Source organism: Tinamus guttatus, unplaced genomic scaffold (genome assembly GCF_059628265.1).
Source record: "Tinamus guttatus ecotype Peru unplaced genomic scaffold, ASM5962826v1 Tinamus_guttatus_pri_ptg000403l, whole genome shotgun sequence".
In the NCBI taxonomy this organism is placed as follows: domain Eukaryota; kingdom Metazoa; phylum Chordata; class Aves; order Tinamiformes; family Tinamidae; genus Tinamus; species Tinamus guttatus.
In genome coordinates this window covers 871,277-894,713 of record NW_028288937.1, presented here as the reverse complement: position 1 = coordinate 894,713, position 23,437 = coordinate 871,277, and the positions used below count along the sequence as shown (strand labels likewise).

At 36.6% G+C, this 23,437-nt stretch overlaps 1 protein-coding gene across 1 annotated transcript in view; it reads left to right on the top strand.

Annotated features, from left to right (window-relative positions):
* Positions 1-23,437, top strand: part of USP34 (ubiquitin specific peptidase 34) — a 137,342-nt gene that overhangs the window by 69,577 nt on the left and 44,328 nt on the right. Inside the window, exons 24-42 of the mRNA XM_088531283.1 lie at positions 356-469; positions 1,326-1,425; positions 1,572-1,731; positions 2,070-2,196; positions 2,302-2,449; positions 9,147-9,247; positions 10,295-10,504; positions 11,091-11,216; positions 11,866-11,988; positions 12,111-12,194; positions 12,538-12,624; positions 13,646-13,846; positions 15,256-15,338; positions 16,399-16,439; positions 17,301-17,425; positions 18,296-18,448; positions 19,446-19,550; positions 20,737-20,792; positions 20,897-21,017. Coding sequence (XP_088387409.1) covers positions 356-469; positions 1,326-1,425; positions 1,572-1,731; positions 2,070-2,196; positions 2,302-2,449; positions 9,147-9,247; positions 10,295-10,504; positions 11,091-11,216; positions 11,866-11,988; positions 12,111-12,194; positions 12,538-12,624; positions 13,646-13,846; positions 15,256-15,338; positions 16,399-16,439; positions 17,301-17,425; positions 18,296-18,448; positions 19,446-19,550; positions 20,737-20,792; positions 20,897-21,017 — 2,265 coding nt within the window. The remainder of the gene's footprint in view (positions 1-355; positions 470-1,325; positions 1,426-1,571; positions 1,732-2,069; positions 2,197-2,301; positions 2,450-9,146; positions 9,248-10,294; positions 10,505-11,090; positions 11,217-11,865; positions 11,989-12,110; positions 12,195-12,537; positions 12,625-13,645; positions 13,847-15,255; positions 15,339-16,398; positions 16,440-17,300; positions 17,426-18,295; positions 18,449-19,445; positions 19,551-20,736; positions 20,793-20,896; positions 21,018-23,437) is intronic.

Here is a 23,437-nt window from a genome sequence, read left to right as displayed (position 1 = left end):
CTTTGTTTGAAGCTATGTAGCACTATTAAAAACCTTGCATTTTCCCTTCTGATACACACTAGCTGACTTCAGAAATAGACTTTTTCATTTCTGGGAGTGTATATAAATCTCATCTTCATGTCCACTGAAAATATGAACTGAAACATGCAACAGCAGAGCTTTGATTATTTAGACTGTATATAAAATTAAAAGGCTAATCTTTTGCAAAAACAACTATCTGCTATATTTGAATCATATTCGTAGTAACAATAAAATTCTTCTGTATTAATGACATAAATTTACATCAACATAATTGCTATCCAGTGTTTCACTTAAAAATTTTCTTTTCATACTAAGGTATCTTTATTTTATTTAGATGCCACAGCTAAAACCTGAAACTATTAGTATGACTGGTCTAAACCTCTTTCAGCATTTGTGTAATTTGGCTCGACTGGCTACCAGTGCATATGATGGTGGCTCAAACTCAGAGGTAAGCCTTTTTTTCTGCTCATATTTTTCTCCTTTCCAAAAGGAGTGAAGAGAGGGGAAATTAAATTACTTATCTGCAGCAGCATATATCATGAGCATATTTTGACTTGTTAGTTTGAAATATTGATGTATCAACCCTGTGGTGGTGGAGGCAGAACAGTTTGCTACCTTGAGGGGAATCCTGGAACTACCTCTCAAAAGTTGCAAATGTGGTACAGTGAAGTGCAAATAAAAGAGGTTAATGAGCCTGATTTTTTTCATGGTGTTAAGCATGTGTTCTTATCTATTGGGATGAAAAAGGAGGTAGGAGAACGCGCACACACAGACACACACACTCATACACACACATGTGATACCTGTTTCCTGTGTATCTTTGTGCAGTTTATCATACTGATAGCATAACTGAACTGTTAGCTGTTACATGTTAGCTATTATGTTTGAAAAATAGGTTTGTAACCTATTTTATAATACTTAGACTAGTAAAAATGTTTACACAGTTTGACATATTTAATATTAATATTTAATTGAGACTTTTTCATGGAAATTTCTGTCTTTTTGATGGATACCAATAATAGCTGTGATTTTAATGTTTCATTTAAAAATATTCCTATTTGTGAAAAATTAAAACTCCATTTTGAATTCAACCAGTTCCTGCCTATGCTTCAAGTATAAAAATGCTTCTGTCAAAGTTAGAATGTTGCAGTAATTGATGCAATGCAATGGGAAGGGCCTGAGAGACAGAGGTATTTTTAGTAGTTGCGCAAAGAAACAGATAAAGTGTCTCAGATCAGAAAGACACCACTCAGTAAAATAATGAGGCAATGTTTTGTTTGTTTCTTTTCCTTTTGTCACAACAGTTGTGTGGCATGGACCAGTTCTGGGGTATTGCTCTAAGAGCACAGTCAGGTGATGTCAGTCGAGCAGCTATCCAGTACATCAACTCTTATTATATTAATGGTAAGATTTTTCAGTTGTATTTTTGTTCTGTGTTTAAAATGCTTTAAAGAATATCCAAGTTTCTAGTATCTATTTTTTATTCTTAATATAAAAGAAACAGCCTCAAGTTTGTGCTTACCCAATCTATATTCACATTGAAATTGCAGGTAAAACTGGTCTTGAAAAAGAACAAGAATTTATTAGCAAGTGTATGGAGAGTCTGATGATAGCTTCTAGTAATCTTGAACAGGACTCTCACTCAAGTCTCACAATTATTGAAAGAGGTCTCTTAATGTTGAAGACGCATCTGGAAGCTTTTAGGAGAAGGTAAATAGCTCCAATGATATTTTGGGATACAGAATTTATGTATGTTGCTCTTTCATAATGATGAATGAATTATGACACTATTAATTTGAATAATAGTTTTCTTGGTTTTCTTTATGTGAAATAAAACAATGTAAAGTCAAGTCTCCTCTGCCCTCCCCAAATAAATGTTTTTTTCATACTTTTTCTACTCTGTTCTTGAAGATGGAATTGTTTCCTCTTCATTTGGCAGAACAAGAGAATAGAGGTGCAAGTTTTCTGTCGTCTCACTGTTTATCAAATATTTGTTTAAATTAGTTTTGACAAAAATACTTTGCCAATATTTTTACCTGCTCCTTAAGGTTTGCCTATCATCTGAGACAGTGGCAGATCGAAGGCACTGGTATCAGCAGTCACTTAAAGGCACTGAGTGACAAGCAGTCATTACCACTAAGAATTGTATGTCAACCAGCTGGACTTCCTGACAAGGTAATTAACAGTACTTTTGTTTCTGGATAGATTTATTTCTTAGGTTATTAAATGTCGATAAAGCCATCATGCACTTCGAAAAATACAACCTCCATTTTATTTCAGATGACTATCGAAATGTATCCTAGTGATCAGGTGGCTGACCTAAGGGCCGAAGTTACCCATTGGTATGAGAACTTGCAGAAGGAACAGCTAAATCAACAAGCACAGCTTCAGGAGTTCGGCCAAAGCAGCCGCAAAGGAGACTTCCCTGGTAAGCTGTAGTACTTACACCTGTATTTTGCCCTCTGCTGAGGGCATATGCTCACTCTTAATGAATCATAGAATCATAGAATCATAGAATGCTTAGGGTTGGAAGGGACCTCTAGAGATCATCTAGTCCAACCCCCCTGCATACGCAGGGACACCTAAAGCACGTGGCACAGGACTGCATCCAAGCGGGTTTTGAAGATCTCCAGAGAAGGAGACTCCACAACCTCTCTGGGCAGCCTGTTCCAGTGCTCTGTCACCCTCACTGTTAAGAAATTTTTCCTTAAGTTCCTATGGAATTTTTGATGTTTCAGTTTCCGGCCATTTCCTCTAGTCCTATCAGTGGCCACCACTGAAAAGATACCATGACCGTCCTCTGCACTCCCTCCCTTGAGGTATTTATATACACTGATTAGATCCCCTCTCAGCCTTCTCTTCTCCAGGCTGAACAGGCCCAGCTCCCTCAGCCTCTCCTCATAGGGCAGATGTTCCAGGCCCCTGATCATCCTTGTGGCCCTGCGCTGGACTCTCTCCAGCAGCTCCACATCCCTCTTGTACTGTGGAGCCCAGAACTGGACACAGTACTCCAGATGCGGCCTCACCAGGGCTGAGTAGAGGGGCAGGATCACCTCCCTCGACCTGCTGGAGACGCTCTTCTTAATGCAGCCCAGGATCCCATTGGCCTTTTTGGCCACGAGGGCACACTGCTGCCTCATGGTCAACTTGTCGTCCACCATGACACCCAGGTCTTTCTCCGCAGAGCTGCTCTCCACAAGCTCGGTCCCCAGCCTGTACTGGTGTCTGGGGTTATTCCTCCCCAGGTGCAGGACCTTGCACTTGGCCTTGTTGAACTGCATGAGGTTTTTCACCGCCCAGTTGTCCAGTCTGTCCAGGTCCCTCTGGATGGCAGCACAGCCCTCTGGGGTATCGGCTACTCCTCCCAGTTTGGTATCATCAGCAAACTTGCTGAGGGAGCACTCTGTGCCTTCATCCAGGTCATTGATGAATAAATTGAACAGGACTGGACCAAGGACTGACCCCTGGGGGACCCCACTAGCCACAGGCCTCCAACTAGACTCTGCACCGCTGATCACCACTCTCTGGGCCCTGCCATCCAGCCAGTTCCTAATCCATCTCACTGTCCACTCATCTATCCCACACTTCCGGAGCTTGCCCAGGAGGATGTTGTGAGGGACGGTGTCAAAAGCCTTGGTGAAGTCGAGATAGACGACATCCACCGCTCTCCCCTCGTCTATCCAGCCGGTCATTTCATCATAGAAGGCTATCAGGTTAGTCAGGCAAGATTTTCCCTTGGTGAATCCATGCTGACTACTCTTGAGCACCTTCTTGTCCTCCATGCGCCTGGAGACAACGGCCAGTATGAGCCGTTCCATCACTTTTCCGGGGACGGAGGTGAGGCTGACTGGCCTGTAGTTGCCTGGGTCCTCCTTCTTGCCTTTTTTGAAGACTGGCGTGACATTGGCCTTCTTCCAGTCTTCCGGCACCTCCCCCGTTCTCCAGGATCTTTCAAAGATGATGGAGAGCGGCTTAGCTATGGCATCTGCCAGCTCCCGCAGCACTCTGGGGTGCATCCCATCAGGGCCCATGGATTTGTGGGTATCGAGGTTCCTTAGGTGCTCTCTGACCCAATCTTCCTCTACCCAGGGCAAGTCTTCCTCTCCACCCGCTTCTTCTCTTGCCTCTAGGGCCTGGGGCTCTAAAGGGCTGCCCTTGGTAAACACCGAAGCAAAGAAGGCATTGAGCAACTCTGCTTTTTCTGTGTTATTTGTAACCAAGGTGCCCATCCCGTCCTCCAGCGGACCCACGTTCTCCCTGATCTTCCTTTTGCTGTTAATGTATTTGAAGAATGGCAGTGTTTTTTCAATTGTTGTTAGTTATTTTAAATTACAAGAGACAAAATATAGACCTGGCAAATCTCCTTTTAATTCAGCTAGTGTTTTTATTTCTTGTAATTACTAGACCTTTCCCAAAAAGGAAAGACTTTCATTGCTGTTTTAATAAATTACAGTGTTTTCTTTAACTTACAGATTCTATTACATGGAATCTCATTCTGTATTTTGTAAAATTTCTGAAATTAACTGATTTCTTATATAAATGCTTATAATAAACGCATTTATAACAATTAAGTAAATTATTTACTACTATGTATGTATTCCAATCAGGTATAATGTTTCCCTTATTCCTGCAAACTACTCTTCAATTTATTATCATCCTAGTGCAAAAATGATCATTTATGCTATCTTAATAGTCTTGATTTGGGATGTTACCATTCTTTAAGATTTTATTCCTTATCAGCTATGGCTGTTCGCAGTGATCTTGTTTTCTGAAATATTTTCTACTTAATGTGCTCTTATTTTCTTTCTTCCTTATTATGAGCAAGAGTTAGTATTTAGGGACATATTATCTGAACAACTTCTGTCCATGAATATCTTTTCTAACTCTGCCAACCATTAGTAAATGTGGAAACATTTATTTCACTTTGTGTCTTCGTGGGTGAAAAACTTGAAAAAAAAGAATGTTTTTATGAGACACATTATGAACCAGACTTTGAATCTTAGACATATGTTTTCAGCTTTTTTTCCAGCTGCTCTTCAGAAACTGTCTTAATAAAGAAACTTACCTTGTTTTCCACCAAATATGCCTCATAGCAGAAATCCTTAGTTTTGTTTCAACCAATGTTTAAGAAACTGGGGAGTAAGGCAATTCAGAGCTTAAGTGATGTTACATATGTCCTTTTTTAGGTTTAAAATCTATATTACTGTTTCTAAGTTCTTCGTCTTGTAACTGAAACCTGTATTGGCTGTTAAATGTATAAAATCCTGTTAATGGGTAAATCTCTATTAACCAAGCTGCTAGGGAAGTGTCTTTGCCCTGTTCTGTGCATGCCATGTGTATTTCACATAATCTTGTAGGGTGAATTTCCCTTTTCAGATGCTAATTTGAGAAGATAAGATTAGAACTGAGCTTTAAGGTTAAAACTTGCAGTTCTACTCAGTTATGACTTAACTTGGGAAATCTTCTGTGTAGATGAAAAAAGCATGAACCTTAATAGCGTTTCTTGAACACAAAGATCTTTGAGTTGTAGTTCTGTGTATTGACTGTTCAGACTGAAAAGCATAGGTCATTCTGCATCACAGGAGGCTTCTGCTGTAAGGTACATACTGCACACTTAGGTCACAGTGACCTTTTCCACGTTCGTTTTAATATGCCAGTATTAGCAAATCTACTACAAAAAACGATTCTTGATTAGGAACTTGAAATGGCTACTACATTGTTAACTGAGCTGGAAACCTGAATAGACTTTATCGAATTTCAATAACAATTAAAATCTTCCTGCCTGTGATGTCAGAGTGTAAGTTTTTCTCATGCCTTTTCCTAATAGAGCCAGATGTTTTTGATCTTTCTTAGTTTTTAGTTTAGAGAAGAAAGGGTATTTGTATCAACTTTTGGCTCTTGGATTTCCAGACTTGGAAATAATTTTTACTTCTTTTCTTTATGTTTATTTCATGTCTTGTTAAGCGGCACTTCTCTATGCTGTTTGTTTTGTCTACTGCTCCAGCTGACCTACATTTTCACCACTATATGATAGTTATTCCATTTCCAGTTTCTTTGTGCAGAATGTTGTTTCGCTGTGTCCTGAGTTGGGCTGAAGGCAGAAATCCTTTTCCTGCTGCTGGCATTCATGAAGAAGTGTTATGTCTTAAGTGATGTGATTTACATCTAACTTCCATTGTTTTAAAAGAACACTTAGTTAGAGAAGATGCAGATATACTGAAAATTAATGTGAAGGAAAATGTTGCAGAAGTGAGGTAACTTACTGTGGAAAAGCACCCTGCAGGTTCTTGAGTCTAGCTAAGCAACCTTGAAGCATTTGTTAGTTATGGGCACATTTCTGGTGTTTTTGCTACCAGTCTTCTGTCAAGGGGTTATCTAAGCATGCCCACTAGCCAGAGCTTTGGGAATGTATCTATAAGTAGTAGATGTACTCGCATTTATTAAATGTTCTTTTAAGCCCTCTTTCACTACTATAAATCTTTTTTTGCTAGACACTACATTCTTTTTCTTTGGAGATCACAGTATCTTTGTTAACATCTGTTATTCGTTTGAAATCTTCAGCGCTCTGAGAAATGTGAGAATGTGAGGTTCTTTTACTTCTCGTTTAGGTTGTTTCTTGTGTTCTTTTAAAGAAGAAATAATCTATTATTGTCTGCGGAAGTGCAGAGTAGAGGAGATTTCTGTATTATTTTATGGATGATGTGTTTGCCTGCCTTTATCTGTTTGAAACTATTTTGCTTCACTGCATTGATATGTTTCAGCACAGTCAGCTGGAGCAGATGAGAAGAGTGATACATATGTGATATTATTCCCAACTCCAAATAAAAACTTTACGGCTTTGTTGTTACTTGACAATTGTCTTTGAAAGGATGGCTCTATATCCAGTTTTCCTTGAGAACATCTCAGAAATTTTGTTGAGGCAGGAGTTGAGGATCATGCATTTGTCTGACATCTCTGATTTACTGACAGTCCTGTTAGAGCTACTGTGTATATGTCTCACTGGATTGCTCTAGTTCAGAAAGGGCAACATGTGGGGATATCTCTACTGGCTTTGGGAAATTTCACCTGGATTTGTTGTGTGCACATGAGCTGTCACTGTGTGGCTACAGGTTACATGTTTTCCACAATGGTCAGAAGCAGCAGCCTTAGCAGCACAACGTGGTGCTGAAAGAATAAAGTTTAGGCTCCCTTCATATACGTAGCCTTTTTGGTTTCAACCTATTTCTTTGACTGCTGTGTTCGTATCAGTGAGTTCTGAAGCATTTTCAGGTTACAGAACTCCCAGTTCTTCCCAAGACTCCTGCAGAAGGCTTTTCTAAAGAAGCTAAACTGAAAACACAGTCCTGAAAGCAAAGGGAAAGCAAAGGAAAGGGCTGTGTTTTGCTGATATGAAGGACCAGGGCCTAATGTTCAGAAAAGCACACTAATAAGAACAGTGGGTAAAAAGCACAGCAGATTTTAATTGATGACAGATATCTCTGTGCCCCTGCATAGGTGGCTCTGTGAGTATTCTGAGGCTCAAATTCTCTGTGCCGTGTAATTCTTGGTTAGCCCGTGATTGTCTGCACCAATTAAATTCATAATCTTTTAGCTGTTCACATTTCTTCTTCAGTGTTGAGAATTCTTTTGAAAGTGTTCTCATTTCTTTTCTGAATTATATGTCATCTTCAGGTCAACTTTTCATTTGAGTAAGATTGAATTTTGCTTCTTTTCCTTCAGTGATTTTATTGCAGTTGTGCAGTACAAAGGGATTTTCATAGAATCATAGAATCCTTAAGGTTGGAAGGGACCTCTAGAGATCATCTAGTCCAACCCCATGCACACACAGGGTCACCTAGAGCACGTGGCACAGGACTGCATCCAAGCAGGTTTTGAAGATCTCCAGAGAAGGAGACTCCACAACCTCTCTGGGCAGCCTGTTCTAGTGCTCTGTCACCCTCACTGTTAAGAAATTTTTCCTTAAGTTCCTATGGAACTTTTGATGCTTCAGTTTGTGGCTGTTTCCTCTAGTTCTGTCAGTGGCCACCAGTGAAAAGAGGCCAGCACCATCCTCCTCACTGCCTCCCTTGAGGTACTTATAGACACTGATCAGGTCCCCTCTCAGCCTTCTCTACTCCAGGCTGAACAGGCCCAGCTCTCTCAGCCTCTCCTCATAGGGCAGATGTTCCAGGCCCCTGATCATCCTTGTGGCCCTGCACTGGACTCTCTCCAGCAGCTCCACATCCCTCTTGTACTGTGAGGCCCAGAACTGGACACAATACTCCAGATGCGGCCTCACCAGGGCTGAGTAGAGGGGCAGGATCCCCTCCCGCGACCTGCTGGAGACGCTCTTCTTAATGCACCCCAGGATCCCATTGACTGCCTTGGCCACGAGGGCACACTGCTGCCTCATGGTCAACTTGTCATCCACTATGACACCCAGGTCTTTCTCTGCAGACCTGCTCTCCAGAAGGTCGGTCCCCAGCCTGTCCTGGTGTCTGGGGTTATTCCTCCCCAGGTGCAGAACCTTGCACTTGGCCTTGTTGAATTGCATGAGGTTTTTCACCTCCCAGTTGTCCAGTCTGTCCAGGTCCCTCTGGATGGCAGCGCAGCCCTCTGGGGTAACAGCTACTCCTCCCAGTTTCTTATCATCAGCAAACTTGCTGAGGGAGCACTCTGTGCCTTCGTCCAGGTCATTGATGAATAAATTGAACAGGACTGGACTGAGGACTGACCCCTGGGGGACGCCGCTAGCTACAGACCTCCAACTAGACTGCAATTTTGCTGGTGAACACTGTCATTTCCCTTCTTCATTGACCTAGTGCAACTCTTACTACAAAACGTGAAAAGCATGTTTTAATCTATATTTCACTACTTTTCACTGCAAGACTATATTTTGAAATATATATTTTGAAATACATATTTCAGCACTTTTCACTACCAGACTGGGTAAGCTGTATGTCTACAGGCCAGCAAGGAGATTCAGTTTAATTTAATAGACAATTTCTGTAAGTAAATTGCCTTAAATCTTTGTGTGGTTTTAATTGCTGCTGAAGGTTATGCTTATTCTAAAGTAAGTCGTAAGACTTTCATTAGAAAAGGAAACTATGATTCCAGAAATTTACTAAAATACGTTCTTATCGTAGGTGGCCTCATGGGACCTGTGAGAATGATTTCATCTGGGCATGAACTGACAACTGATTATGATGAAAAAACTCTTCATGAACTGGGTTTTAAGGATATGCAGGTATTATCAATATGTACATAACAGCCATCATTTGATACGTTGCTTTTGTCTTGTGAAACTGAGAAAAGTAGGTGTTAGTGTAAGGTACGTTTCTGGGGAGGAAAGCATCCTATAGTTTTCTGAATCTGATTGTTTCATGCTGTCCAACATCTACTTTTAAGCTCAGAGGAATACTCTTAGTCCTTGATGCTGTTGACAGTCCTGAAAATAATAATTTTAAAAGACAAATTCTAAATTAGTAGATTTGAAAACTCAAGAACCAAATGATTTTTTTCATTTTTTTACGTTCATCAAGAACAATGTGGGACCAGTGAACAAAACAATCAAGTATTCGGATTTTGTCTAAATTATTGAACACAACTGCTCTCTCCTTTCACTGCTTCAATATAAAGGGAAACTTAAATATAAAGGGAAATTAAATTAATTTCCTACCTTTTCAAAGATGATCTAACACACTTTTAGAAAGAATTCTGTGGGCCCGTATGCTTACATCTGCTATTTTTGGCTGTTTTGTAGTAGTCAAGAGTCTGTCTTAACTGTTGCTATTCTAGATGAGAAGTTCTCGTGACCTAAGTGATTGATTGTCACTTAGCCTATTTTGCTACATGAGCTAGGTTAATTTAAAGGAAAAAAAATGATTTTTTTCTTGTTAACATAAATCATTCAATAGAACTGAATATGGAACAATCAGGTGAATTCTTGCACTTGTGGAACTGAAGGGAGCCATACAGTTTGAAGGCTGGTGTGATGGAGATTGTAAATTATCAGCAGGAACAGGTCTGCTGAGAATGGGTTTCCATGAAGTGGTTGAGCCAATATAACAAATTTCTGCTTTCACCAACCACACCATAACTACTTGAGATGAAAGCAGAGCCAGCCTTGAATATGAGAGTCGCTCGAAGTGCTGCTCAGACAAGGTTTGAGAACAATGTTGTTTATGTAACCTTGAGTTCTTAATTCTGATCCTATTGAAAACATACCTGTGATTTCAGAATATGCCTTATTAAAATTGTCTCTCTCCTTTCTGTTGTTTCTGTCTCTTTCTAGATGGTGTTTGTATCACTGGGTGCACCAAGAAGAGAACGCAAAGGTGAAGGCGTTCAGCTTCCAGCATCTTGCCTACCTCCTCCTCAAAAGGACAACATTCCAATGCTTTTACTTTTGCAAGAACCTCATCTTACAACCCTTTTTGATTTGTTAGAGATGCTTGCCTCTTTTAAGCCTCCTTCTGGAGAAATGGTTATGGAAGACAGTGAGGTAAAGTATTTTTTTTCAGAATAATTACATAGCAGTCTGATTTAATTGGATCTGTTTTTCCTATCAAGCCCATTTCTTGTGTTTCATATCAAAATGTCAGATAAATCTATGTATTTAATTTTACATACCATATCATTATCATGATTTGCAGCTTTTCATAATTGCACCATTCTGATATCACTTATAATGTCCTGAATGTTTAGATGCTCTAAAAACATAATTCCATGCAAAGAATATCAGTTTTTAGATAGATATGCTGATTAGTTATGGGAATTGCCTGGCTTAAAGAAGTTTTTGCAAAGTTGTTATAGTTAAACTTACTATTTGTCACTTATATGCCATCACTAGTTTGTGTGAAGTTTTACTTTCCCTCAAATATTTCCAGATATGTGATATGCTATGAAAATGAAGTAACTTAATCTCGCAGGTTCAGCAAGACTTCCACTATCATGTTCTACTTTTACATTGAAAAGGAAGCAAGTAACTTGTTAATTAAGAATAAGTGTATTTTTGACCTCTGAAATCTTAGAGAACTATTTTCACAGAATAAATTTTTAATAAGAATATTTTTTTTATGGTTTGCCAGAGTGCAAGATGTGAAGAGCTCCACCTCCATGCAGAAAACTTATCCAGACGTGTCTGGGAACTGTTAATGCTTCTACCAACGTGCCCTAATATGTTACAGGCATTCCAAAGTATTTCGGATGAGCAGGTATATCAGTTTAGTTTCCAGTGTTTGTTTTTGTAATTTCTTTTTAAAAAAAAGCTTAATGAATGAAACAATTAGCAAATGCTAACTATCTTTTTGTTTCAATTGCAGCAGCAGTTTATTCATCTGTAACCTATTGTGTTTAAAGCATTTCAAACTTATTACTTTGCTTTAATATTATGACTGTTGTGGTAGTAATACTTCTCATGTGTTTTTTTTTTTTTTGTGCAAGTTCAAAACATGACATTTACCTAGTGGTTTTCTTATCCAATTGATTAAAAACATGCATGTTTTAAGTTCTTGAAATTACGCACTATGGTTCTTTATAGACACAATTTCCACCTAATTTAGGTGGAAATCATAATTCAGGGCGTATTTGGCTTCTTCCTGAAAATTGTGTATACCTTAATGTGCACTCAATTAAATGGAAAAAATAATTTGGATAGAAAAGAGTGGGAAAAAAGCCATTAAATGGAGGATATCTGAGACAGTACTGCAGTTTTTACTTTATTTAGATTGTTATTCATGAATAGAAATATGCTTGGAAGTTATCTAATTTCAAGTAATAGATAAAAAATAATTTGCCTTTTTTAGATAGGTCAACATTAGGTATAGTTGTTTAAATGTTCTTTGTCTTCTTTATTTTTTTAAGGGTAATGATGGCTTTAGTTGGAAGGATCTTCTGCGAATAAAAAGTGCACATAAACTTTTATATGCTCTTGAAATTATCGAAGCTCTGGGAAAGCCCAATAGAAGAATAAGGCGTGAATCTACGGTAATAGGATTTATTGCACAAATATATCTTTTTCTCTCTGAATCAAAGTATATATTGATAAATTGTTTTATTGTGTTTTAATTCATGTGTTTTTGTAATTATTTCTTGTTGATTATCTGTAGGGAAGTTATAGTGATCTTTACCCAGATTCAGATGACTCAAGTGAAGATCAAATAGAAAACAGTAAAAACACATGGAGCTGCAAGGTTTGTATTTCTATAGTATTCTGTAACATGTAATGTTTTTTAATAATAGTATAAAGTGAAAATCAATTAAAAATCTTATATCTTAAGAGTTTTGTAACATTGTGAAGTTTTTCATAGGTTTTCTGTGTTATTTGGCCTGTAGATTTGTCATATTATATGCATTTTTTGCATATAATATTGCTTTTTTCCTTCATAAAAAAAAGCCAACTGCGTAGTTTATAATTCCTTTTTTTTTTTTTTTTTTGTAATGAAGATCAGATTGGCATGTAACTTAAGATTAGTGGTATTAATATATCTACTTTTTTTTTTTTTTCCTCACATTGGCTCCATAATATACTTACAGTTTGTTGCTGCTGGAGGGCTCCAACAGTTACTAGAAATTTTTAATTCGGGAATCTTAGAACCTAAAGAACAGGAATCATGGACTGTCGTAAGTAATTCACCCTTTTTTTCAGAATAACATAGCTGTCATTTGTAAAGACTCCCATTACTTTGTTTTATTTTCTATAGTAAGTGAAAAGTATCAATGTTTACAAATAAACAGCAAAAGGTACAGCTGGTCACAACTGTGAATTACTATTTTTTAGTTAAATGCTTTTGTCATTCATCCATATAGAAGTGCTATAGAATGTAATGCCAGGACACGCAGAATCTCCAGAGACAAATTAGAATTTCCTGAAATACATATATTTTTTAATTTATACTTCAGACTTTTCATATTTCATTTTCAAGCTATGTATTTTTTTCTTGGTATTTTTCTTTTCCTTTTTTTATCTAGTCTAAAAGATTCTTTGTTTTTGGAATGAAATAAAGTGCACTTTTGGGCACATCCTAAAAAAAAAAAAAGCCTGGGTTCCAACTTTAGGAATATTTTCAATAGCGCTAATCATACATGCTTATAAAAAGGGAATATATCACTTTTGCTTTTTTTTCTTCTTTTTGTTTTAGGAAAGGTTGCTAATTTGGAAGCTTTTGTTATAATATGTGTAAAAAGCAATAATCTGTTAATCCTCTTCCTCTCTGAAGAGATCAGGAAACATTATTTCTTGGAGTGTTTCCACTTGTTGGCATTGAGATAAACTGCTAGCATTGTGGCTTTGGGATTAATAAAGAAATTTCCGAATAATGAACATTAGTATTTTGTTCTTCTGTAATTTATTTCTTTTCATCACTATGCTATTACTAGTTTGAACTAAATTCATATTTTTTTAGATAAATGTTTCCTCTTTTATAGTTTCAATTCTTAGGCACTTGATAAGTAAGAATTTAAATTTTTGAAGCTCTGAGTAATGTATGTATAAAATAAAGAAACAAACATACATATATATGTATAAAATAGGTGTTTATAGTTTACTTAAGCTTTTTATTTCAGATTCCATAGTAGACAAACAATTCTTTTGTAAAACTAATTTCTGAAAAAAGGAAAAAAAAAATTTTTTTCTTATTCACAGTGGCAGCTAGATTGTCTTGCTTGCTTGCTGAAGCTGATATGCCAGTTTGCAGTTGATCCTTCAGATCTGGATTTAGCTTACCATGATGTCTTTGCCTGGTCTGGTGTAGCAGAGAGTCACAGAAAAAGAACGTGGCCAGGCAAATCAAGGAAGACTGCAAGTGATCATGCAAAGGGCCTTCATATACCTCGTTTAACAGAGGTAAGATCAACAGGATATGTATTTTGTGAACTTTAGAAAGTTGGATCATTTGTTGTGGGAAGCCTTTAGTCGGATAATTAAAACAGCACAGTGAAAAAAAATGTTAATCCAAGTTATTCTTCAAAGAGTTATATGATTTTAATTGCTTTTAAATGGCCAGATTTAGAAGGTGCAGCCATAATGCTTTTTGATTACTTCTCCAAAGAAACTATATAAATAGGAATTTAAGCATGTGAACTGGAAATGTCAGAATTAGAGAGTTTTATCCCTATTTCTAACATTTTGTTTTCCAAATTGGTAACTCCAGTATTTTTGGAAGTCTGTCATTATATGCTGTCACTATCCTCACCAAATCCTTCTTAGATTACCTTAGTGAACACTTAAGGATGAAGTAGTTTCCTAAGAGTATCTGGCTGAGTGTATGGTACATTTGCCCAAACCTGTAAACTTTCCTCCCAGAGTTTTGCATGCTAATTTCCTGAGGCAGAGCAAGTTTGATATTTCATTCGTGGTGTTTTGGCTTTGGGTGTCTAGAGATATGTTCACTGAAAATAGGTTTGTTTTGAGCACAGGAACAGTTGTTGGTTGTTTTTATTTCTGCCAGAAAGGGTAGATCTGACTTCTGAGCTAAAGCCAAACTTCACATTTGTTATTCTTAAAAACTTATTTGCATGGTAAGACACTAACTCTTCTGTAAGTATTATATATTGGACAAAATAGATTACTAAATCTCAAAAGCTGCTGTGAATTAGGGAAATGATCAAATACCAATTATATTTTAAAGGGAAGAGCAGTAGTTAATGATGGTATGGGTAATAATAACGGGTTAGATTTTTAATCATCATTGGCATTTATTTTTGATTGCATTGGATTTGCTAGCTAAAGAGCCCAAAAGACTTTCTTCAGACTTTGCTTTTTGTTGCCTATCAGAGATTCTGTAAAGATTAATAATTTAAATGAGTTGATAGTTAATGAAACATGTTGATCGCAAGGAAACCAGATAAATTTTCATACACGACTTCACCCCCCACACAACTTCAAGCTCAGCCTTCTCTTTCACACCTGAGATATTTAAAAGAAAGTTAACTTTATGTTTTCAAAGCCGATTTTCGACTAGTGAAAGAAATGAATAGATCATTATTTTTTTCTTTTCAGTTAAACTGTGTTTCAAAGAGAGCAAAATAAAATTTTAGCAGCTAACTTATGCCACAAGGTTTTAGACATTCTTTAATAAAAATCATAATATAACTTTTAACTATGGAGTTGATATCATTTCTCTCTTGCTCCTCCTCCCTCTACACAGGTGGGTTTGGTTTAGATTCATACAGTATGAATAATTTAAAAATAAATTTTAAAAAAACTTGTTGTTATATTAACTGTTTTTTTTCTTTTGACTTCAATTTTTAAAGGTGTTTCTTGTACTTGTCCAGGGAACCAGTTTGATTCAGCGACTTATGTCAGTAGCTTATACTTATGACAACTTGGCACCTAGGTACAATATATTTTTATTCTTGTAATAAAGCTTATAAATTGTGCACATTTTCTTTGACTGTTTTAAATTAAGTGAATAGGTCTTTCTGTTTTAATTGCCATGAACACAATGTCAGAAATGTAATTTCTATCAGCATTAGGCTTTTCTCTTCTTAGACACCTTTTTTGTAGTAACCTACCCTTATAAGTACTGGAGGGAAGTTGTCAGTAATAGAAAATCACTAAACTAACCAGATAATCCTTTTATTAATTTCTGATAATGTGTAAAATAAGTAATTATCTTGGATTCCCTTGCTGTTTAACCAGTTCTTCAGGCTATATGACATTGAGCAACAAAAAAAATGAGATATGTTCTCGTATAAATTCTCATGACAAAACAATTTCTTTGTTATCTCTGTAGCAATTAAAGCAATTCAAGGCAATATAAAGGAGAAATCATGAAAATAAATTTGTTTATAAGCAAAAGCTTATTGATGTGCTTGTGTTTGGATTTATTATTCACAATGAAATAACATTAGATTGTCACTTCAGAAATTCCACATATTGGCTTCAGTGGATGTGCATGTATTGAAGGCAAAATTTTACCTTCTAAAGCTGGGTATTAGTTTGGGTTTTTTTTTGTCCTCTTTGCCATTTCTCCATCCTGAGAAAAGCAATCCTGCTTTTTAAAGCTTATTCAAAATGTAGTTCAATATCAAGAATGCTGTCTTTATTATTTATGGAACTATCTTGGTTCCATCTTTTCTTGGCTAAAATATATTGGTGCCTATGGGCTCTCTCTTTTTTTTTTTTTTTTTTTTTTTTTTTTTTTTTTTAGCTTGCAGTCAGTAAAAACGTAAAAGAGCGAATTGAAGATGTAGTTATTTTCTACTGTTGCTGATTTTGAATATTGCAAGAAGTGAATCCCTTTAAGATTAAAATTTTAGTTTTCTTAGTGCTTCAGAGTAGCTGTGGTGTTATTTGGTGTTATTTGCAGTCACTTGCATGTGCTTGAATTTCTCATTGGAAATCTATTATGTTCTGTGATGAAATTCAAATGGTTTTGTCTTCTTCCTGCTCAGGGTGTTGAAAGCTCAATCTGATCACAGGTCAAGACATGAAGGTTAGTGCTGCAAGTATTTTATCAACTATGTATAATGTAAAGTTATTAAAAATAGAAAATTATATATTTCATTTATTCCACCATTTTATTTCAGTGAAAATATATTCCTAGGTAGCACGAGGGCTGTTGTAGTCTAGATGGAAGACTACACAGGTGTTCCAGAGGACTTGCCCACCTTTCCTTCTCTGTAAATGTTTTAGATGTATTGAAATTCTGTATTTTAGCTTTGTCTTCATCTCCAGAAGGGCAGCGTATTTAATATCATATTAGCATCCTATCATAACAATTATGATATTTAACATCTATATCACATTAAGTCTACATCAGAATAATTGTCAAAAGTAGCTCAGGTGTCCTTAAATGTAAGTAGATCCTCCTAGAGTTAGGCTATGGTTGTCTGACATTGCCCTGGGCTTTTTCCACTTAATTTTGTGTTGGAGTAGTTATGTTTGTGAACCTGAATTCTCTTCAACTGGTATTTATTGCCTACTAGAGTCATATGCAGCGCTGTTAAGAAGAAAGGAACAGGCATACTAGCTAGTCCACAGCATCATTCATGTTAAGAGCTGATGCAGCCACTAGCAAAATTTCAGCTCATTTTTTAAGGCATAGAGTTGTGCCTCACATTGGTAATATTTTGGGCAACATAATTGGGATCAGTAATACAATGGTCAGTATGTAGTAACCAAAATGATAAAATGCTCAGCTTTGGTAGTATCTTAAGGGCCAATAAGAGTTTAGTCTGTTAGTGTGATTGAAATGAATGCCATACGTGCCAGTATTATGCAACTTTTCAAACTAAAAAGCCTATTTTATTTCAGAGTTACACTGTGATGTACTCTCATCTCATTTTCTTCTCAGTTACACATTATTCAATGTGGCTCTTGGTGAGTTGGGCTCACTGCTGTTCCTTGGTGAAATCCAGTCTGGCAGACAGTGATCATTTGCAAGACTGGCTAAAGAAACTTACCCTTCTTATTCCAGAGGTATGTTAAAGGTGCCATAAAGTTGCACAGGTTTTACTCTGGTTCCAAGTGCCTGCTCTTCTTGCTGCATTCAAAACGTTTCCTGCTGAAAATAGACACATTCTAACTCAGTTACTTAGAATCCTGTTTAAGAAGTAATCATTCTGTAGTGAACCTATAGTATAAGATAGCCTATGTATGGTGGATTGCAAACCAGTTACAGTGTAAACTCCAGTCTTCCTTCTTGACTTCCATTTAAAGATAATATTTTTTGTTGAAATTTCTAGATGATGGCCTCTTAAATGGAATAGTCTAACTATACTTTCCCCATTGTCATATTTTTTCTAACTATACTTCTCATCATAATATGAGTTGAAAGCTGGTATTAAAATGTGCTTAAACATGGTTTCTTCTGATGTAAGAAATAAAAAATGGAAAATTGTATAGTTATGCGTAGTAGGAAATTTTCCTGTTTATTAGTGATTGCTTAAAGATGCAATATAGACATGATGGGGTTTTCATTATTATTGTATTTTATTACTTAATCACAGAAAAAGCCTATATGCTGTCCCACTGTAATGTAATATTTTCTATTTCTGTAACTGGCTGTAATCTTTAATGTAGAAGATACATTAGAGAAGTGGCAAGAGGCACAGACAAATCTCTTTATTTCTTTTTTTGTTAAATGTGTATCTTTTTCAGTTTTCTATAGCTAACTGAAGTGTGTGTTAACTGTAATCACATTTCTACTTTACTCTGTCTTATTAACTTAATATGTATTGTGAGCGGAATTGAATTGTATATATGATACGGAAGTCAAAAAATCAGAAAAAAGAAGTTTTCTAAGTAATATGTGCAATCATTTTATTTATTTGTTTGTTTTTCATGAAGACTGCCGTCCGCCATGAATCTTGTAATGGTTTATACAAATTATCTCTCTCTGGGCTGGATGGGGGAGACTCAATTAATCGGTCTTTTCTGCTGCTGGCTGCATCAACATTATTAAAATTTCTACCTGATGCTCAGGCTCTAAAACCCATCCGGGTAAGACTTTTGCGTATTACAAGATTTTGTCAAAGATGTTTTTAGGCTTACTTTTGTCAGTAGAAAAATAGGGAAAAAATTAAAGCACTTACCATCTAACCATTGCTGAAAACTCAAATATGAAGTTCTGTGGTCTGTATTTTTCAAGAAGTAGTTACAGCTGTGACAGTGCACTAATTTAGGGCTTAAAAGATGTAGAATAATGTTTAGGAATCACTCTTCAGGTATTTTTGTGTCCGTACAGCACACTGTTAGGGAATAATAGTTGTATTTACAATTTATGCCCTGACTATTATTTTAAATGTAGATTAGTCTTAAAAATAAATTAATAGGTGCATAGCTGTGTGCATTGGTGCTCTCTGTTGTAGCAGAAAGTTATTGATTCCTGCAGTTGTTGCTGCTGTTTTTCTGTTTGAGTGGTTTTGTCCTCATGGCTCTACTAAATAGAAGACATTCTCTGAATGCTGCCAAAACTAGTACAGGAAGAGCTCTCAGTGTCTATGCAGATTAATAGAGATGGTTTGAATTAACCTGAATGATTTTGCGTAAATTCATTTAGAGGCTAGAACAGGCTACTTCTTTTTAAACTATGTTGACATAAACAACATGTAAATTAAAACACTCTGCAGAAGATTTGAACTACTAGACTAATTGAAATCAGAATTGTTCTAACTATGTTAAGTTCATTCCAAGTTTCTTATTTTTCTTTTTGCTACTAAAAATTCTTCAATTTGTAATGTGGAGGACAGAGCCAATACTATCCTAGAGTTATGGCAGATCAGCTTGAGAATCTCTCAGCAAAAATAACTATTTTAGAAGAAAAACAGTAGAAAACATGCATTCTTACAACTGGAGAAGACATTGTTCTTATACTTGGCTTATCTTAAGTAGGATTCTATAGAAAATAATATTTTTGTAAAGTCAATTTACTACTTTCTTTTAATACATAATTATTTTCCCTGGTATACTTTGGAGCAAAAGCAATTTCTTTCCGCAGATAGAGGATTATGAAGAGGAACCGGTGTTACGCCCAGGTTGTAAAGAATATTTTTGGCTGCTGTGCAAACTGATTGATAACATACACGTGAAAGATGCAAGTCAGGTAGGCTTTGGTTTGCAATCATTTAACTGTGTGCCTTTTCTTACTTTTTTTTTATTCAGGCCACTTTTACTTCAATACAAAGCATTTTTGTTTAAGATACAGTCAACTGATATGAACTGCTCTTGGATCTCTCCCTTCTTTCCCCTGTCCCTACTCTCTGTGTGTACTTAGTCTTTCTAGCTCTTGGCCAAAGGAATATTTTGTTATAGAGACTGTAGAGTACCGATGGTGAGGTAGCTATAACACACAAGCAGAGTGGACTACATGAAAATAACCGATATTGTGAATACCCTAATTGTTTAGGGGAGATTCACTTTTAATAGGAGAAATAATTTCAATGTGATCTAAGAAGGAGGTAAGCAAGTATTTGAGCAAAGCTGAAAGAGAAGAGAAAGAATTTTGGTTAACACACAGTCAGCTCAAGTCAGAAAAATTACAATCTTCGGAACATCTCTAGAGGGTTAAAGTTGCCCTTTTGGGCATCTTCTGCAATTACTTCTGTTGGAGGCTTTCTGCAAATCTCTTTAGTTTATTCTCAGTGCTGTGACAGAGTGTGAGAAGGGAGAGAAGATACAGCCTTAATCCTAGTTTCTCTGGAGTGGAGAAAATCTAATCCTTTCCGAACTCTAGATATTACCAATAGAGGAAAAAAAAAATGACCTCGTCCTCCTTTCTGCCATTCATTTTCCTTGTAAGTCCATTTTATTATTTGAATCTAGTAACTAGGCTACAATTCTGCTTGCCAGTATGTTGCCCAAGCAAGAAATGGTAGCGAGACTTTTCAGTGCTCTGACAACAAATTACATGTTGCACTTTTAAGAAATAACATTTAACCATTTCACTCTAAAGTAGCAGAGAGCGTATTGGAGGAGATCTGGATATGTAGAAAAAATATGTTACTTCATTTGAACTGTGCAGCATAGATATAAAAAGGCAAACTGTTTTGTCGCATTTATGAAAACACATACAAATATTATTTCAAGAGCATGTTTGAAAAATGAGTTGTCGTTGTTGCTGTTTTCCTGTGTGCAGTAGCAAAAAAAGGAGCAAAAAAAGCCAAACCTAAATAGCAAAAATAAAAACACAAAACACCCCACATAACCATGGTTTCAAACTGGGCTTATTAATTGTAATTCATTAAATAATTATTTTTCATATATATTCCATTTTCTTCATTTTTAATCAGACCACACTGCTTGATTTAGATGCACTTGCAAGACATCTTGCTGACTGCATTCGGAGGTAGGATTAGTTAAAGGTAAATTTACTCGTGAGCTGCATTTTATCTGTTGCTACTGGGATAAACACAGTTTTAACATTTCTTTTATATATATATTTATATCTAGCAGAGAAATCCTTGACCATCAGGATGGTAATATAGAAGACGATGGACTTACAGGACTGCTTCGTCTTGCAACAAGTGTTATTAAACACAAACCACCCTTTAAGTTTTCTAGGGAAGGGCAGGTAAGGAATGGACAAGAAGTAGTCATGGCAGTGCTATCTCTTGTGGTGCTGTCTTCCTTTCACCTTTTTCCCTCTATTTTGACTTCAAGATTCAGTGTATGAGAATGTGATCTATCAAGCCTTAGGATGACTGATAGAAACAAACATCTAATTCCTTTATTAAAAAGCAGCACTTACAGCCCTTGCCCTTTCTAAGTATATTATACTTCAGGATGGTGCTCTTATAGCCTAGAAATTTGATTTGTTTTCATTTGTGATCTCTAAATGTTTTCCAAGTCAATCAGCGTTAACTAGTTTACTAGAAATCAGTAACAGCTACTGCTTTTGACTATATCCTGGGACACTTGTGATCTGAAAGAATCTTTTAAGCTCTACACATGTGCAGCAGCAGACCTCTGTTAAAAGACTATTACTAAAGTCTGTCCTCCTCCTGCTTAGATGGGAGAGTAGGTAGGCAAGCAAGTTTGTTTTGTGTTGTGAGGCCATGTTGTAGAAATGGTTGAGGGAAAACTGGGCTTGTATTTCTGGTCTTCTCTTAGTCCTTTAGGTATTTGTCATGTTCATGCTGCCTGACAACTTGGTGGTCTGTGACTGAAATGTCTCCTCTTTGTGTGTCACTGCACAAAACCTACTTCCACAACCTGGTGTGCTCTGTTTCTTAACGCGTTTTGAAAATTATTGTCTGCCCCTCAAGGAAGTGATTTTGCATAGGCCCTTGGATAAATTGAGAGTTGCACAAAAGGCCTGGGCTAAGAGCTGATTTAAATTGACATTTCTTTCTGTACACTATACTGAGCTTGTGTTTGGACCTTTAGTGAGGTTTCAGCAGGAAAATAGACCCATATATACAGTTGTGTTGCATGTGTCCTGTCTGTTTATCTGTCCCTTATCATAATGTAGTTCTGAAGGTAGTTTCACTATTCAAAAGTTTTAGTACCGTCTTCCTCAGTTGCGCACCACTTGACATTAAGTAACATTGTTGGCATTATTTTGAAAGAGTAATTCTCTCAGAATAAGTATATTTTATTATGGAGATGCTGAAGATTAAGTAAGAGCCAGAATTCAAGCTATAGAATCATAAGGAAGCCATAAATATGATTTGAATAATGGATTAATATGAACGGAGTCATAGCAACAACTCTAGATTGAGTACTTTGGTGGGCAAAAATACATTTTTAAAATGTGCTAGCTAACACACCTTCACTGGGAAGGTACATCTTAAGGCCACTTACATGATAAAAAAGTGTTTTCACATGGTCGGGTTTTTGTATTTATCTTCTAAACAAAGCCACCCTCTGAGGTTTTTTTTTCACTGCTCCTGCACTTTGAGGAGTCTGAAGTGTTGGGATACCTGTTCAAAAAAGAGTGGGAAATTAGGCTGCAGCTGAAAGCACTGTTGGTAACTTCACGTACCAGATGTGGATGGTCTGCTGATGTAACTAACTACACCTGGCAAGTAGGATTAGGAATGGAAAGAAGCCAGGCTGCTGCCTCAGGTGCACTCTTTTCAGCACAGCTTGTATCACGTGTGCAAGCTGGGAATGGATTGGGAGATTGGTATTTAATATATACAACTCAGTAGGCCCATATTTTCCCCCTCTGTGGTGTTCTGCACACCTTTGTTATATCATGGGAGGAGAAGTTGATGCTTGACTGCTGCTGCATACATTACATACTTGCATATATCAGCATAAGTCTTTGGTCAAGGCAAAGTCTTCCTCTTCAAAAAGTAATATTTTTCTTCAGAATTCTTTTGTGGTTAAAAATATCACTGTAGCCAACCTGTTTATTGCAATTCATATGTTGAAAATTCTAGTCCTCTTTTAAGGCTTTAAATGTATGGGGGAGAGGATTGATTAGCTTGTAAACTCTTTTATTGCTTTGCTTAAGCTGCTGACAGTATGGCCATGAACTGATAGGACAAAGTATTTATCTTTCTACCTTTGGAAGGCCTCTCCAGCCTCTCACATTATTGAAAAGTTGAAAAAAAAATCTACTTGTGCTGCAAAGAATAGTTTAACTCTCAAGAAACTAAGCATTCCAGTTATTTTGAATATCACACATAAACAGAATAAAATACATTTCCAAAGTGTGAAAAGAGTCTGCATGAACCCTGGTTAACCATATTGGCCGGGAGGAGACTTCTCCATAGTATTCAAACATAAACAGACCTTCATGATAATATTTCATATTAATGCTGCATGAATTTCCCTAAACAGGAAATAAGGTTTTTAGGTGATACTCCCATGTGTGGTGGAGGCTCTCATCTTCAGAAATAATTAAAATCCATTAAGATTTTAGAGCAGAAATCTGCCCTTTTAACTTCAAATGGCTGCCTAACTGAATATACATGAGTAGGGAAATTCAGGAGCAGGATCTTTTGTGGGAGGTGGTATAGCTTAAGACAGAACAGCGCTCTC